The sequence below is a fragment of the Portunus trituberculatus genome, chromosome 28 (genome assembly GCF_017591435.1).
Source record: "Portunus trituberculatus isolate SZX2019 chromosome 28, ASM1759143v1, whole genome shotgun sequence".
Lineage (NCBI taxonomy): Eukaryota > Metazoa > Arthropoda > Malacostraca > Decapoda > Portunidae > Portunus > Portunus trituberculatus.
This window is the reverse complement of record NC_059282.1, coordinates 8828556-8844000: the sequence shown is the minus strand read 5'-3', so window position 1 is coordinate 8844000 and position 15445 is coordinate 8828556. Positions and strand designations below refer to the sequence as shown.

Below are 15445 nucleotides of genomic sequence, written 5' to 3'. Positions count from 1 at the left end.
CAGAAAGCCTTGTTACATTATTGTTCCTTGTATATTTGTTACCTTGTAGGTACCATATATATATATATATATATATATATATATATATATATATATATATATATATATATATATATATATATATATAAAACAAGGCTTTCTGAAAAAGCTTAATCAGATTCTGTATCTAACAGTGAGCCTTTGAGTTAGATAATTTTACCATTGTTTATAATAAGCAAATTTTTTGGTGGGGCCTTTAACCCCCTTCAGATCCCCACTGCCCTAAATAATATAGTGTGTGGCTGGGGGGAGGGGGGTTAAAGGATTAAATAATCCTCAAATTAAGTCATCACAAGGGAGCGCCCCTCCAATGAAGTAATTTGTCCTGCTGCTAGGCAACAAAGGCCATATAGCTGCTAGATGTCATTAGTGGGGTTCGAATCGATGCCCCGCAATCTACCACCATCGTGGCAGAATGCGGCGCCTTAATCCACGTGACCACTAAGGACACATGGGGGGAGGGGGGGCGACTTCATCTCAGTCCACCTTACAGCTCGGCTGTACCCTCCTCATCCTATTGTCAGGTATCATCGGTTACGCAGGTAGTTTTTGAGGTTATTGCTTTATGTTTTTAGGTTTTTATTACATGTGAGAGAGGGAACAATTGGAATTCATGCGATATTGAGGAATATACATTATACAAGCAGTCAGTCAGCTAAGGCCTTAGGGAAAGACAGGTTGTCTATATTGTAAGCTATTATTGGATTTATTTCTCACTCATTGTAAGCCAAACATGGCTCAGAGTGGAGCCAACTGCCAAGTATTATATCACATCACATCATATTGACTCGACATGGCCTAAATTTTAGTGTGATGAAAGACAAGATGGTTACCCCGCCAGCCACCTCATAGCTCTTCCCACCCGCTGCTTCAAATATGTTTTGCTATCTTTCCCTAACTCCACTGGATTTCTTGATTATGTTTTTAGGGTTTCTATGAATCTTTCGTCACTGTTGAACTGTTTACCACGCCTCTGGTAAATATATGGCGTCTAGCAATGCTTTATGGAGTAAGTATGAGCCTTCTTAACTGTCAAAATTTCCATTTCAGCATTTTATATTTTTTTTCAAATGGTTTCATAGAACTGCCTATGCTCTTTTAAATGTGTCATACTGCCACTGAGTGAAATATATGAAATTTGTAATGGTGTATAATGCTGTTAAATGTAAATTGTATATTTGTTTTATTTGTTTACACTTTTGGTTCACTGTCCCAGCTCACTGAAGAATGCCTTAAAAAGATAACCCAAACTCTGTAGAGTGTGTTAGTATATTTGCCAAGTGAAAATGGGTAGATTTTAAAAGAGCTATTAATGAGTTTAGATTTCAATGCTTTTTATAAATTTTTCTTTTTAATTTCCTTCACTTGTGGTTCTAAGTCAGAGTTGGATGCATGAGAAAGTCATTCATAATGTTAAACATATTTTTCATTATACATTTTACGTCGAAATGGCTGGACGTTTCATTACTTTACAAGTGAGAATATTTTTTCATACTTATATTATATTTAATTTACTTAATTTTTCAACACTAGTTAGGCTGGAGTTGTTTTGATTCTGTGGATATTAATTTAAGTACTTATCAAGTCACAAAATATCAAACATTTGTCTCTGGCTTCACTTTTTCTAAAAGTCAATTTTGAAACGAGTTCCTTTACGTAAGTAAAATCATCAATCCGTCTTTTGATTTTCCACTCTTTCCCTGCACTTTAGAACATTGAAAGTCATGGGTCATCAATCAAAGATGAAGACCAACCAGAAAGAAAGGATGAAGAAGCTGAATGAGAGCAGAAGGGAGGAAGAAGAGGGCTAAAAAGATCTCAGCCGCTCGGCGCAGTGACATCCGCCACCACCCACTCATGACCTGACCCCGGTCACACACGTGTCCTCTCCACCACCACCACCTCAGCTTGTTCCCTCAACCTCACAGCTGTCAGCTTCACCATCACAAGCAACAACCGAGTCACGAGAAACAGCAAGGATGGATACACGTTTTCATCTTTTGAAAAGCAAGATTCCTCCTCCTTGTAAAGATGAAAAATTCATTATTTTTCGGTCACAACTTGAAAGTCTGGCATCAAGAACATGTACCGAATGCTGGGGTACCAAGACAATGGAGGCAACAAATAACAGCTTTGACACATCAATGTCACGTGTTCCACATACAGTGACAGTGACATGCCAGTAACACCACGTCACTTGGTAGATGATGCTGGGAAGGAAAGAGACCTCACTGAGCTGAACTGCAAGCTTGTATTATGAACTACAAGCTTGTATATGAGGTAATAACTGACCTTGGCTGTGCAGGATTGAATAGAATTGTCCAAGGACTAAGCATGACATAATCATGTAGCCAACAAACATCGTGATATGCATTGCTCAACAGAAAACGGGTCATATCTCAAAACTAAAGTTATTGATATTTCGAGCGCAATATATATCTCTGTTAGTTTTTAAGTAATTTCAGATAAAAAGGTATCAATAGAAAGAGAAGCATATGACTTTTTTTTTTTCATCGTGTGACATTTTGGAAAAAAAAAAACTATAGTATGCCTCTGTATAAAAAGTTAAAAGAAAAAAAGTAGTTTTTTGTCATCGATATTCAATTTTTTTTATATATGAATTACAATAATCAAAATGTTTCACGATGGAAAAATAGCTACATACATCTACAGCATGTACACGTATTTTCAAAGTAGTAGGTTGAAAAACATTTGAGAAATAGCAAAGAATGCTGTATAATACGTTTTCAGCGCATTATATATTTTTTTCTCTGAAACTAATTATCGTATTTCAATAATACTTGGGATTAATGTAATTGAGTACTAATACATAAACACACCAAATTTCATGAGAATCTGACAAAAAAAAAAAAAAAAAAAAACTAAAAACCGTCGCCTCCTCTTAAGTGAGGTAGAACGATGATATGGCGGAGGCGGCGGCCGTCTCCACCTCTACACGAGCGTCACTTAACCGTCTTCCTTGTGTGCCTGTTAATTGTCACATTTACCTTCCTTTTCCTCCTTCACCACAGGTAGTACATTCGCTCCTCCTCCACCTCGATCCTCCTTGTGTTATGGGGTGTTTAACCGTGTTTTGAGTGTGTTTAAGGGTTTATTATATGAGTTTTGTGTGTTTGGGAATATTTTGTGTTGGTTCGAGTGTATTTTGTTTGTGTTAACTTATTAAGCGTGGTTGTAATGTTGTACGAATGTCGGTAATGAGCTTTGCCGCTTGCTACCACTGACAGTGAGAAGCTAACCGGACACTCATGCATGGTGGTCCCGTGTGTGTGTGTGTGTGTGTGTAATTCACCTCGGTCGTCTGCTGGTCACCCAGCCAGTCTTCCCTATTAGGGAGCGAGCTCAAAGCTCATAGACCGATCTTCGGGTAGGACTGAGACCACAACACACTCCACACACCGGGAAAGCGAGGCCACAACCCCTCGAGTTACATCCCTTACCTATTTACTGCTAGGTGAACAGGGGCTACACATTAAGAGGCTTGCCCATTTGCCTCGCCGCGCCGGGATTCGAGCCCGGGCCTCTCGATTGTGAGTCGAGCGTGCTAACCACTACACTACGCGGTGTGTGTGTGTGTAATTCACTGTGTGTGTGTATGTGTGTGTGTGTTTATGCTGGTAAATGCTTTTCATTTACACTGTAAAACGAAATTTATTTATTTTTTCTTCCTGAAGTGACATTGTTTATAAAATACAGGCTTGCAAACCTGTGCATTGTGAGTATGATTTGACATATCGCTAACGTTCGCACTTTACTTGTATATTAATGTACGTTAAATAAATATCGTGAAATAGAACGTGTCTAGAAGCAGTTATGTGTATTCTATTTGGTTATGAGTGTGAAAGAGTGCAAAGAGAAATAGTTTGTCAGAGAAAGCATGTATACATATTTATATATTTAGAAACAGTAAATGGAATATGTTAAAAAAACACTTAATATGTTATGTGTTTATGTATTTATTCATCTATTTGTTGATTCATTTGTCAATTTAATGTGTGCTTGGTAGAGTAGCTACATTTGAAAACAGGACGGAGAGGATGAGGGGTCACCCAGGGCGGGGGACAAATCGGAGAGGTTGTCAGGCCTGGCGGGAGTAAATAAACGAAGCCTCGGTGTGCAGCTGATGACGGGAAGATGATGGGCAGTCGCGAGAAGAATTACGAAGACCTCCACTTCCCGTTTTGCGATGAAGTCAGCAAGTACGAGAAGCTGGACAAGATAGGCCAGGGCACGTTCGGGTAAAGTATTAAGCAGTGTGTGTTACGAGTGTCTCCGTGCCGCGGCCTTGACGGAGTGAGTAGGTACTTCAATTCAATCTCCCGTACTTGTCAGACTCTAAATTTTTTTATAGTGCATACTCTTCGGCCACGTACATTGACTTAATTTCCACGTACAATGATGTAATTAGCACGTACAGTCTCTTTTTGTATGTATTCCTATCTTGTTAGCTTCAGTCACGTACACTTGTCATGCACGGTTGTTTTGATTGGTAGTACGTGCTGTGTGGACTGCCACGCACACATTGAACCACCACTGACTCCTTTGTCATGTGCCCTCAATGACTGACACGTACACTACACTCCTGTTCAGTGGTCTAACTGGGTGGGGAGCGACATTTGGGTCCTCACAGTTTTCAATTTTACGTTATTATCACTGCTTGGAGTTGATTAAGCCCAAACTCATATAACTTGATACACATAGACTTAGCTGTGTCTTTATTCATGAAAAAGAAAACAGTTAAATTGGTAATGGTTATGTTTTGACTTTGTACTGCTATCATCATATGCATTTCCTTATTATTATTTTGTGCATTTTTTCCTTGAGAAGAAAAGAAGTAAATGATGTTTATTGCCTTGTATCTGCAGGGAGGTGTTCAAGGCTCGACACAAGAAGACAAAGAAAGTCGTAGCCTTGAAGAAAGTTCTCATGGAAAATGAAAAGGAGGGTGTAAGTATTGACTAAGATGTATTTGCTTCATGCAAATTACATAGGAAGGGAAGAAAAGTGTAGATGAGTAATGATGATGATATAATTGAAATAGTATTGTGAAAACCTGATACATCCATTGTGGATGTTACAGATTTAATGATTCTGTTCTTTGCTTTGATATATTTATGCAGGACCTGTAGCTGTGAAAAAGAAACTAAAAAATACAGGAAGTGTTTGATGTAGGAAATGTTTAGAATGTAGCATTGATTGAGATTTACTAGGGATACGTTTATGAATATAATTTTTTAAGGAATATATTTCATTCATACATTGCCATTTACCTACACTATTATGAATGTTGATGCCCATTGTTAGTATTTCCCCAAGGTACAGGGAATAGCATATACAAAAAGTAATCATTCAAAGTATCTATACAACTTTTGTGTGTGTTTAATGTTAATTTGAGTATTACATTGGCTTGCAGTTCCCCATCACTGCCCTTAGGGAGATCAAGATCCTGCAACAGCTCAAGCATGACAATGTTGTAAAGCTAAATGAAATCTGCCGGACAAAACGTGAGGATAAGAGTCGCATGTGCATGACCTTAGTGAAATGTGCTCTCATGGCAGCAGCTGTAGAGTGGTCAGGAGAGTTTAGCCAAATGCATCTGAAATAACTTACCTTGTGAAATATTACCTTGCCAATAGTTTGAGGATAGATAGTCTTGGCTACTTCACTAACTGTACAATTATATCTGTCCATCTCAACCTTGAAACTATCATGACAGCAGTTTCAGGACAATTATAGCTACTTGATTAAATCAGTCTGCCCATGTCAGCTTCATAAACACACCCACATCACTAACTTCAGTATCACCAGAGCTGTTGGATTAAAAGTACTAGTATTACCCCTTATTCAGAAACTACACTCACATTTTTGCTACTTCTGTCATTATCACGTTGAATATTTAATTATTTGCAAATGTAGGTGATGTGACTGACGATGATGTCCACCTGGTACGAATCATTAAGCTAAACTGTGTTAGATCATTACTTGACCATCAGCAGTGTGTTAGCTTCCCTGCATTCCATCTAACCCTGATTGAGAAGCCAGAAGCCCACTAGGGGAGATACCCAGATCAGACAACCCACACTTCACTCCTCCCACAGCATCTGCATTCAACCGCTGGCGTTCCACATTCTACCTTGTGTTTGACTTCTGTGAGCATGATCTGGCTGGGCTGCTGTCAAATTACAATGTGAAATTCAGCCTTGGGGAGATCAAGAAGGTGATGCAGCAGCTCCTTGAGGGACTCTTCTACATCCACAGCAGCAAGGTGAGAGAAGGAGAATGTGTTGGTATCTTCTAGATAGAGAGAGTAATCTGTTTTATCTCATTCATCTGCTGTCTTCTAGTGTAAGAGGCTGAGGATACTCTGGTTATAAGTGCTGAGTTAGTAGGAGGTTTAGAATATTATATAGATTAGGAATGATTGGTAAAAATTGAAAGCTGAGTCAGTAGGAAGCTTTTAAAGAGTAGATAAATTTGTGGATATATGTGATGGGATGGAATAGTTAGGCATTTCAATACAGGAGCTTGATGGCTACTTACTGCATCCATATCTTTTTATGTTGTGTTCTTTTGTGTCCTTGTGGATTCTCCTTTTTTGTGTTCACATCTAAACTATATTAGATGATGTGGATGGAAAGAATGGACAACCAGATTACTTGGAATAGTGTGGCTGTACTTGTAGCCTTAACTCATTACTCTTGTTACAGCTCTCCTTCTCTCTGTCTTCAGCTTAACCATCTTCTGTATAGCTAAGAAACATCCAATCTATCTTCATGTCTGTATGTTACAGAAGTAGAAGGGAATGGATATGTGAAGTGTATTTAACTCCTTCATTACCATAATTCATTTCTACCTTGAGTCTTGGGCATTATTAGACAATTTTATTGATATTAAGAAGGGCCTGTGGAGGTCAGAAGATTAATGGCCAAAGTCTTCTCTATTTTAATCCCCACATAAGTTTCTGAAGCTGCATAAAATCATCAAATAGTAACCAGAATGAATATGAAGATACATCATGGTACTGGAGGGGGTTAATGATGTGTTTTGTGTGTCAGATTCTCCATAGAGACATGAAGGCAGCAAATGTTCTCATCACAAAGTCCGGAACCCTCAAGCTGGCAGACTTTGGCCTTGCTCGAGCCTTCTCCCAGCGCAATGGTCAGCCAAACAGGTATGGAAGATTTATGGTTATGGTTGTGGTTGGCTTACCTATTGTTTGTTTTCCTTGTCTGGGGCAAACAGTGTGAATGGTGGAAAAATTTAAGTGTATGTGTTTTATTTACTGTTTTAGTGTCTTGTCTGTGCCTATTTGAAATTGCTAACTTGATGTAAAGATAGGTAGTTTATTTATTTACTTCTATTTGTGTGACATTTATCTTATATTTAATTCCTCTCATTCATTAACTTTTTGATTGGTATTAAAGCATATATTTAATACCTAACCAGTCATGTACTATGTAGATTTGTTTATTTACTGGTTTTTTCCTTGGGTGTGAATGTGAAGTGTCTTGTCAGTGCCTGTGTGAAATTGCCACCCTGATGAAAAGATAGATAGCTATTTGTGGGACATTTATCTCATATCTAATTGCTCTCACTCATTCATTAAGTTTTTGATTGGTATTAAAGCATATATTTGATACCTAACCAGTCATGTATCATCATTGCCCTTTGCATCATTATCATTCACCACAATTAACCACCACATCACCACCACAGGTACACAAATCGCGTGGTGACCCTGTGGTACCGCCCCCCGGAGCTCCTGCTGGGGGAGAGGAACTACGGGCCGCCCATTGATCTATGGGGAGCAGGGTGCATCATGGCCGAAATGTGGACACGTACCCCCATCATGCAGGTGTGTGTGTGTGTGTGTGTGTGTGTGTGTGTGTGTGTGTGTGTGTGTGTGTGTTTCACTGTTTGATCTGCTGCAGTCTCTGACGAGACAGCCAGACGTTACCCTACGGAATGAGCTCAGAGCTCATTATTTCCAATCTTCTGATAGGCCTGAGACCAGGCACACACCACACACCGGGACAACAAGGTCACAACTCCTCGATTTACATCCCGTACCTACTCACTGCTAGGTGAACAGGGGCTACACGTGAAAGGAGACACACCCAAATATCTCCACCCGGCCGGGGAATCGAACCCCGGTCCTCTGGCTTGTGAAGCCAGCACTCTAACCACTGAGCTACCGGGTGCGTGTATGTGTGTGTGTGTGTGTGTTTCTATATGGTTCTTTGTTTATTGATCCAGACTACACTAAAATCAACTAAATAAATAGATCTTAAAATTACACCTAACCAAACAAAAACTAAAATAAAACTAAACTACCTATATGCATGTGTTGCTATACCAGACCCACCTCAGCTACACCTAAAAACAGCACAGTACTTACACCTCACACCACCATCCTAATACAGGGTAGCACTGAGCAGCACCAGCTCAACCTGATCTCCCAGCTGTGTGGTTCAATTACCCCTGAAGTGTGGCCAGGGGTGGAGTTGCTGCCTCTTTACTCCACCATGGAACTCCCTAAGAACCACAAGCGCAAGGTGAAGGACAGACTCAAGCCCTACGTGAGAGACCCCTATGCTTGTGACCTCATAGACAAGATGCTCACCCTTGACCCAGCTAAGAGGATGGGTAAGTGACTCTCTCAATGTGTTTTCTTTGTTTTTTTTTGCCTTCATAGTGGTGGCTGTTTTTGTTTGTGTTTTGTCTGGGATGGCTTGTGTTTTATTGCTGACCTGATAGATAGATAAGACAGATTAGTGCGAGTAAGTTATTATCTCAATGTATTTTCCTTATTTTTTTCCTTCATAGTTATTCTTGTAGTTATTTTTGTTCGTGTTTTGTCTGGGATGGCTTGTGTTTTATTGCTGGCCTGATAGATGGATAGAAGACAGATTAGTGTGGTAAGTTACTATCTCGATGTATTATTTATTTATTTTTTTCCTTCATTGTTATTCTTGTAGTTATTTTTGTTCGTGTTTTGTCTGGGATGGCTTGTGTTTTATTGCTGACTTGATAGATAGATATGACAGATTACTGTGAATATGTATGTTTATTTTCCTATTCATCGTTTTTGTATCCTTCACAGATGCAGATTCTTCCTTAAACCACGACTTCTTCTGGGTGGATCCTCTGCCGTGTGACCTGGGCAAGATGCTGTCCCACCACACCCACAGCATGTTTGAGTTCCTGGCACCACCGCGACGAGGGAAGCAACCACAGCAGCAGCAGCCCGCACAGCCACAGCCATCACAAGCAGCTCACTCCTCACAGCAATCCCAATCCTCACAGTCTAGCCAGTCACAGCCAGGAGGGTCCAGACGGCCAGGTCACCGCTCCTCCGCCTCCGCCAGTGTAGCCAGTATGTCCTCGTGCCCTGAGAGAATATTCTGAGCTGTGTTTCAGTATTCCAGTTACTCCCTGTGTACCAGTGTTGCCTCTATACTCTACAGTGCCCTGGTGGCTGTGGAGTTATGGGTGTTCTTGTTTTGTAGAGGTCCTTCCCTTGCAGTATTATTGAGATAGGCCTCTGTGTGTCTGAGAGCATGTATGGAGGTCTTGGGTCAGTGGTTACAGGATGGAGTGTTCGTCTTGGTGCAGTGAATTCTTGAGTATTTTTTTTAACACTGCATTAAGAAAGGATTGCTTGTCTTGGCCCTGTGGAATTTGAGTAACTGAGTGTTTGTGTCAATGCAGTGAAGTCTTATGGCTATTTTGACACTACTGAAAAAGAGATCGATTGATATTTGAATTTCCGTTTCATCACTGAAATCAAGTGTTATTGTGGCACCGCTTCACTTAAGGATTGGTTAGAATATTGGTGCAGTGAAATTCAGTGTTATGATGCTGTACTGAGGAGGAATTAGATTATTGATTGGGTATTTTGTATTGGTGTTGTGGAAATATGATGACAGTAACATTACGGTCAGTGTGGAGGCGAGGGAGGTCTTGGCAAATGAGTTAGTATAATGGAGTGATGTATTCAGTTATTGTATTGCTGTGAAGGACTGACCCTGTGTGTTTGGGAGACAGTGTGAGCTGCTATGGTGAATCCGATTGGCTGCGTCGATGGTAATGTAAATCGTTCTCTCTGATTGATCACTTGTCGCAAAACAAAGTACATGTTGTTGATATGCATACAAAAAAGTTGAGTACAAGATGAAAGCAACAGGTGCAAATGTTTTACAAATGTTTTTCTTTCTAAGGGATTGTTTAGTGTGAAAAGACAAAATTTATGCTACTTTTAGTTGTTTCTGAGCCAGCAATGAATGGTTCAGAGTTATTGAAATAATTCTGCATCCTGTGTTATATAAGGACTGTATTCTGAAACACTTCTGCACCACACTACTACTTTCAAGAGGCTGTAATTGAAGTGACATAGGTTATCAAGTGTGTATGTATGGTTTCAGTGACAGATAATCCATATCTCTATATTATTAACAGGAGAAACACTTTTGAAAACTCAGCTAGTCACTTCTATGAACCTTGAAAATAGTTATGGTGAGAGAGCAAAGCGTTCAGAACACAGACCTGAGCTGTGTGTCGTAAAGTAACTGTATGTACAACTAAACTGTTCCGTCACGTCTGAGAGTGTGGCGTCCAACCCTTGCTTACCACTCACTGCTACTCACCCCAGCATAGCACAGTGCAGCAAACTTCTCCCTTGGCTCATGACGGCCATCAGAGGAAACCAAACATGAAGATGGGTCAGTAGATTTATCACTTAAACAAGCTTATAACAAACAGGTGGTAGTGAGTGTAGGGAATGTCGGGGTGTTTTGTAGGTCCTGGTGAGATTTAGTTTGTGATCACTTCCTTGGCTATGTCTCTCTCCCAAACTTAAATCAAACAGGTGAGTGTAGGGAATGTCCAGGGGCTGTCTAGGTCCTGGTGGAGATTTAGTTTGTATTTGCTTCCTTGGCTTTGTCTCTCTCCCAGGTTTTCATAATGTCACTGCCAGACTCCTCTTGTGGAAGTAATATATTCAGTACCTGATATTTATGTTCTGTGTTCTCTGTTTCATTTATTGTTTACATGTTATTTGAGTCTTTTTCTTAGTTTCATTTTTATCAGATTTATATTTTTTAGTAATGTTACCAATCAAGTCTGTAAGATGGAAGTTATGTTTGCTGTAAGATATTGCAAATGTTGATCACACTTTAGCTTTACAGGTGTTGATGATGGGAAGGCTGGCATAGGTGAGTTGGTGCATTTTGGTGTTGGCAGCACTCACTCTTACTATCATCTTTGTGTTCACCTCTTTGTACTTGGGAACTGTGGTAGGGTAAATAATAAGAATGATGAAAATAGCTAAGAGACAATGGGTAATTCAAGTAGAGTAGGGCTTCTAATACTGTCAGAATGCCATCACCTGTGTTGATAAAAGCTTACATTCCCAAAGTCAATTGTTCTCACAGTGTCATCCTTCAGTATAGCTAAGCAAGGGTTGGATGTGTTATGATCTTTTTTACTATTTCGTTTACCAAAAGAAAATATCTCATGAAAAATGCTCTATGGTGTAAGGAGATTTCTTTATTATGAATTCCAGTGCAATCACAAATCCCAGCAGATCATATAGCTACATTTTTATGTATATTTTTTAATCAAGGATTTTCTTTGAATTTTTTTTACCTGAGTTAACGTCACCAATTCAAAATGTAGTCCATAAGCAAAGTTTATGAGGAGGAAGTTGTAGTGCGTCCATTGGTGAGGCAAATGGACTGCCCTTAGTACCTGATCTATCTGTCTTTTGTACATGGTAAAGATAGTTTCTTCTCCCACTAGTCATTGGGCAGTTGGTTTATGGCTATGCCTCTTCAGAGTACAAATCATACCCTGAGAGTAACTTTAAGGCTGAGTATATATAAGTAAGTTAGGGAGGACACTTAAAATGTACATGTGAGTATTGGAGTTATTTTTTTGTAGTGTGTTTAGTGATAATCAAGGCCGACCAAGACTCAGACTTTGGCAATGATGTGTCTTAATCAGTAAATGTTAGATGCATGTTTCCCCTGAATGTCCTGCCACCCTCAGGAAGATTGCATCAAGGGATTGATCTGAATGGGGGATGTGTTACTCATGCAAAGTCTCTTTGAACCATGGCAGGAACCTCAAGGTAAACAGGAGTCTGACATATTACCAGTTAGGTCAGCAGGTCACTAAACTATGAGTGTGTTTCTGTCAGCCTTGTCTGTCCTATTACACAAGCAGGATGGACAGGACAGCTAGTTCCTTATGGTGCAAAGTTATTGGGTTGTGTTCAGAAACTTTTCTATACCACACCACTGATTGCAAAGGCACAAGTTGAAGTTACACAGGTTTTCAAGGATGTTTTTTGCTTTTAATGGCTGATTGATAAGATTTCTACATTATCAAAAGGAGAAATGCTTGAGAACCCAGCTAATGATCTTTGTGGCCTTGGAAGATGAATGTGAGGAGAGAGCAATGTTTCTGAATACTGACTATTGTATTGAGGTGCCGTGCTGGACTGGCTATCTTGTCGCTCTAGTAATTTCTTCCACTCGGTCAGTTCCCTTGAGCCAGTGAGGAGGGCAGGATGGTGGCTGTGGTGTGAGAGAGACTGCTTTGGCATCACATCCCCAAGTGTCATTGTTATTTTTGCAGCCTGTGGTGTCTCTACTTATCTATTTGCTTCTTTTCACCTTCATATATCTTTTTTTCAGCTTTCACTTTTCTCTCCTCCTTTCTTTTCTACTTACCTTCTTTTCTCCCTCCCTTTTATCTCTCTCTCCTCCAGTGCATCCATATTTATCATCAGTTATTCTTATTCTTCTTGAAAAGGTGGTGTGAAGTTTTGAGAGCCAGCATTCACTGTAATACACCTCATTCCTCTATTCCCTCCTTCATAAATACTTGCCTGGTCATGATATGTGCAATAGAAATGCTTCCTATATGTCACCTCTCCTTGTCTACAGTAATGTTTTATACTGCGTAATCACAATCATAGCTGCTGTCTTTATCTCCAACCAAACCTTACAATGCAGATAAATACATACACGTCCTCTCTTACAAATCCAGATAGTGTTTTTGTATCATTACCTTCAACTGCAAACTCTTAACTCTTTACATGCCACAGATAGATACATACACAACATCCTTTCATACTAATCTCGGTACTGCTTTGTTTTTTATCTCAATCATCATCACAGCCCTCACTGTTGCCACCCTGAGCCACCACCCTGTCCTTCCCTGCCCTTCCCGCTGCTTTCCATTAGTTTTGCTGGCCCGGCAGTGACCAGCTGTGTAGGAGAGGATGGCCCGGTGCCTTATCCTGTCACTCTTACTGAAAAGGATGATATTGTAGAGATTTAGAGGTTTATTTTGTATATTTTGTTATCGTTTATCCGTCACCTTGTTTTTTTCTCTAAAGGGATTTATATTTAACACTCAAAAGTAGATTATTATTATTGGGGAAGGAATTTGGTTTAACATGACTATTTCTTTTCATTTTTTTTTCTTCTCTGGTAAAGTTAATTCTTACCGTTTGTATAAAGAAAGATTACGAAACAAAGTCTGAAGGAGTTCTCATTCTTTATATCTGTAAATATCATAGCATATATATATATATAGAAGACCTAATTAATTTATATGTATGCGTGTGCACAGAGTACATGTGAAGAGGTGTACTGTAATATGTAGCAATAAGTTGAGAGGCCAGCTTGTCCCCTTCTGGAGGGCAGCTGGCAGACCATGTACAAAGCCTTCACAGCAACCAGTGCCCACCACACACACACACACACACACACACACACACACACACACACACACACACACACACACACACACACACACACACACACACACACACACACACACACACACACACACACACACACACACACTGCAATTTTATTTTTAAGACCATGTTAGATGAAAAAAAAGGTAGATTCTAGAGACATTATAACTCCAGATTCACTCAAATTCTGTATGCTAGAAGTAGGTAAATGCACATACTCACACACACACACACACACACACACACACACACACACACACACACACACACACACACACACACACACACACACACACACACACACACACACACACACACACACCAGAGAGGAGTTTAGCGAGTAGCGTTCCAGTGTTTTTAAGTAATCTATAATTTTCTATATAGGATAAGCACGGCTTTAAGTATCTGAGGCAAATTTGTAGGCAACACAAAATATTTACTACCCCACCACCACCACCACCACCACCCCAAAATACCACACCACATAAAGGCTGACAATGAATATACAAGGTTACCATTTTTAAGGCATTTTAGGGAAGTTCTCTTTTACTTTTAATCAATATTTCTTTCTTAATAAATGATATAACCTGATAATGTGTTGTAATTCATGTGCATGATATTTTCTTGCAGTGCTTACATGTATGGGGAGTGTGAGAGGGTGACAGAAGCACAGGAACAACATACACACATACACACACACAAGGAGGGAAAAGGTCAGTCTATTAGTGTGTTTTTACTACAGTTTGTCTTCATTCTGTCCTCCTCCTTCCTCTTACATGTCCATTATCAGTGTCCCTGGTGGTGCAGTGTGTCTGGTTCCTGCCTGACTGACCAGAGAGACACAGCTGTTGCAACACACTCATTTGTTCTCTGCTTCTCCTCATCCATCTCTCCTTCTCTCCTTCCTGTGTCTTACTTTATCTTGTCCTAAATGCATTGTTTCTCTCCCTCTTTGCTGTTTTTTTTCAATTTCTCTCTCTCTCTCTCTCTCTCTCTCTCTCTCTCTCTCTCTCTCTCTCTCTCTCTCTCTCTCTCTCTCTCTCTCTTTAAGAATCTAGTCTTGCCTGGAACACTGACCCAGTTTAGCCAAGAAAATTAGGCGTGTTGTTGTTGTTGTTGTTGTTATTGTTAGTGGTAGTGGTGGTGGTGGTGGTGGTGATGGTGATGGTGATAAGGATTAAAAGAACGTGCTTTTCGGGAGGTGTGAAATCCTTAAAGCTACTAAAGTCATGTGATATACAGTGTATTTAAGCTGCCCTGTGTTTAGTACCTAGTTATTTATTTATTTTATTTTGTTTATATTTATTAATTTTTTTACAGGCTTCTAATGTCGTGTATTTTAAAAGCCAAATAATCGCAGTTTTCTTTTAAATTTATGTACACCATTTACACACACACACACACACACACACACACACACACACACACACTGGCTTGGTGACCAGCAGACGACCGAGGTGAATTACACACACCGCGTAGTGTAGTGGTTAGCACGCTCGACTCACAATCGAGAGGGCCGGGTTCGAGTCCCGGCGCGGCGAGGCAAATGGGCAAGCCCCTGTTCACCTAGCAGTAAATAGGTACGGGATGTAACTCGAGGGGTTGTGGCCTCGC

General features: G+C 40.0%; 1 protein-coding gene across 2 annotated transcripts; it reads left to right on the top strand.

Annotated features, from left to right (window-relative positions):
- Nucleotides 1–4109: 4109 nt before the first annotated feature.
- Nucleotides 4110–14422, top strand: LOC123510164 (cyclin-dependent kinase 9-like). 2 transcript variants are annotated; one of them, XM_045265031.1, is made up of 8 exons: nucleotides 4110–4298; nucleotides 4926–5007; nucleotides 5474–5564; nucleotides 6159–6325; nucleotides 7116–7231; nucleotides 7777–7915; nucleotides 8484–8706; nucleotides 9164–14422. In XM_045265031.1, exons 1-8 carry the CDS (start codon nucleotides 4195–4197, stop codon nucleotides 9466–9468), a joined length of 1227 nt encoding a protein of 408 aa, XP_045120966.1. In that variant the 5' UTR covers nucleotides 4110–4194; the 3' UTR covers nucleotides 9469–14422. The 2 variants fall into 2 exon arrangements, with proteins under 2 accessions (XP_045120966.1, XP_045120967.1); XM_045265032.1 differs by lacking the exon at nucleotides 4110–4298 and adding an exon at nucleotides 4325–4805.
- Nucleotides 14423–15445: the final 1023 nt, after the last annotated feature.

Bases quoted from the DNA above. Each gene is read 5' to 3' on its own strand.
- LOC123510164 (XM_045265031.1), top strand. From the start codon at position 4,195: ATGATGGGCAGTCGCGAGAAGAATTACGAAGACCTCCACTTCCCGTTT. The intron at 6,326-7,115 runs GTGAGAGAAGGA...TTTGTGTGTCAG, and splicing joins TCTACATCCACAGCAGCAAG to ATTCTCCATAGAGACATGAA. The intron at 7,232-7,776 runs GTATGGAAGATT...TCACCACCACAG, and splicing joins CGCAATGGTCAGCCAAACAG to GTACACAAATCGCGTGGTGA.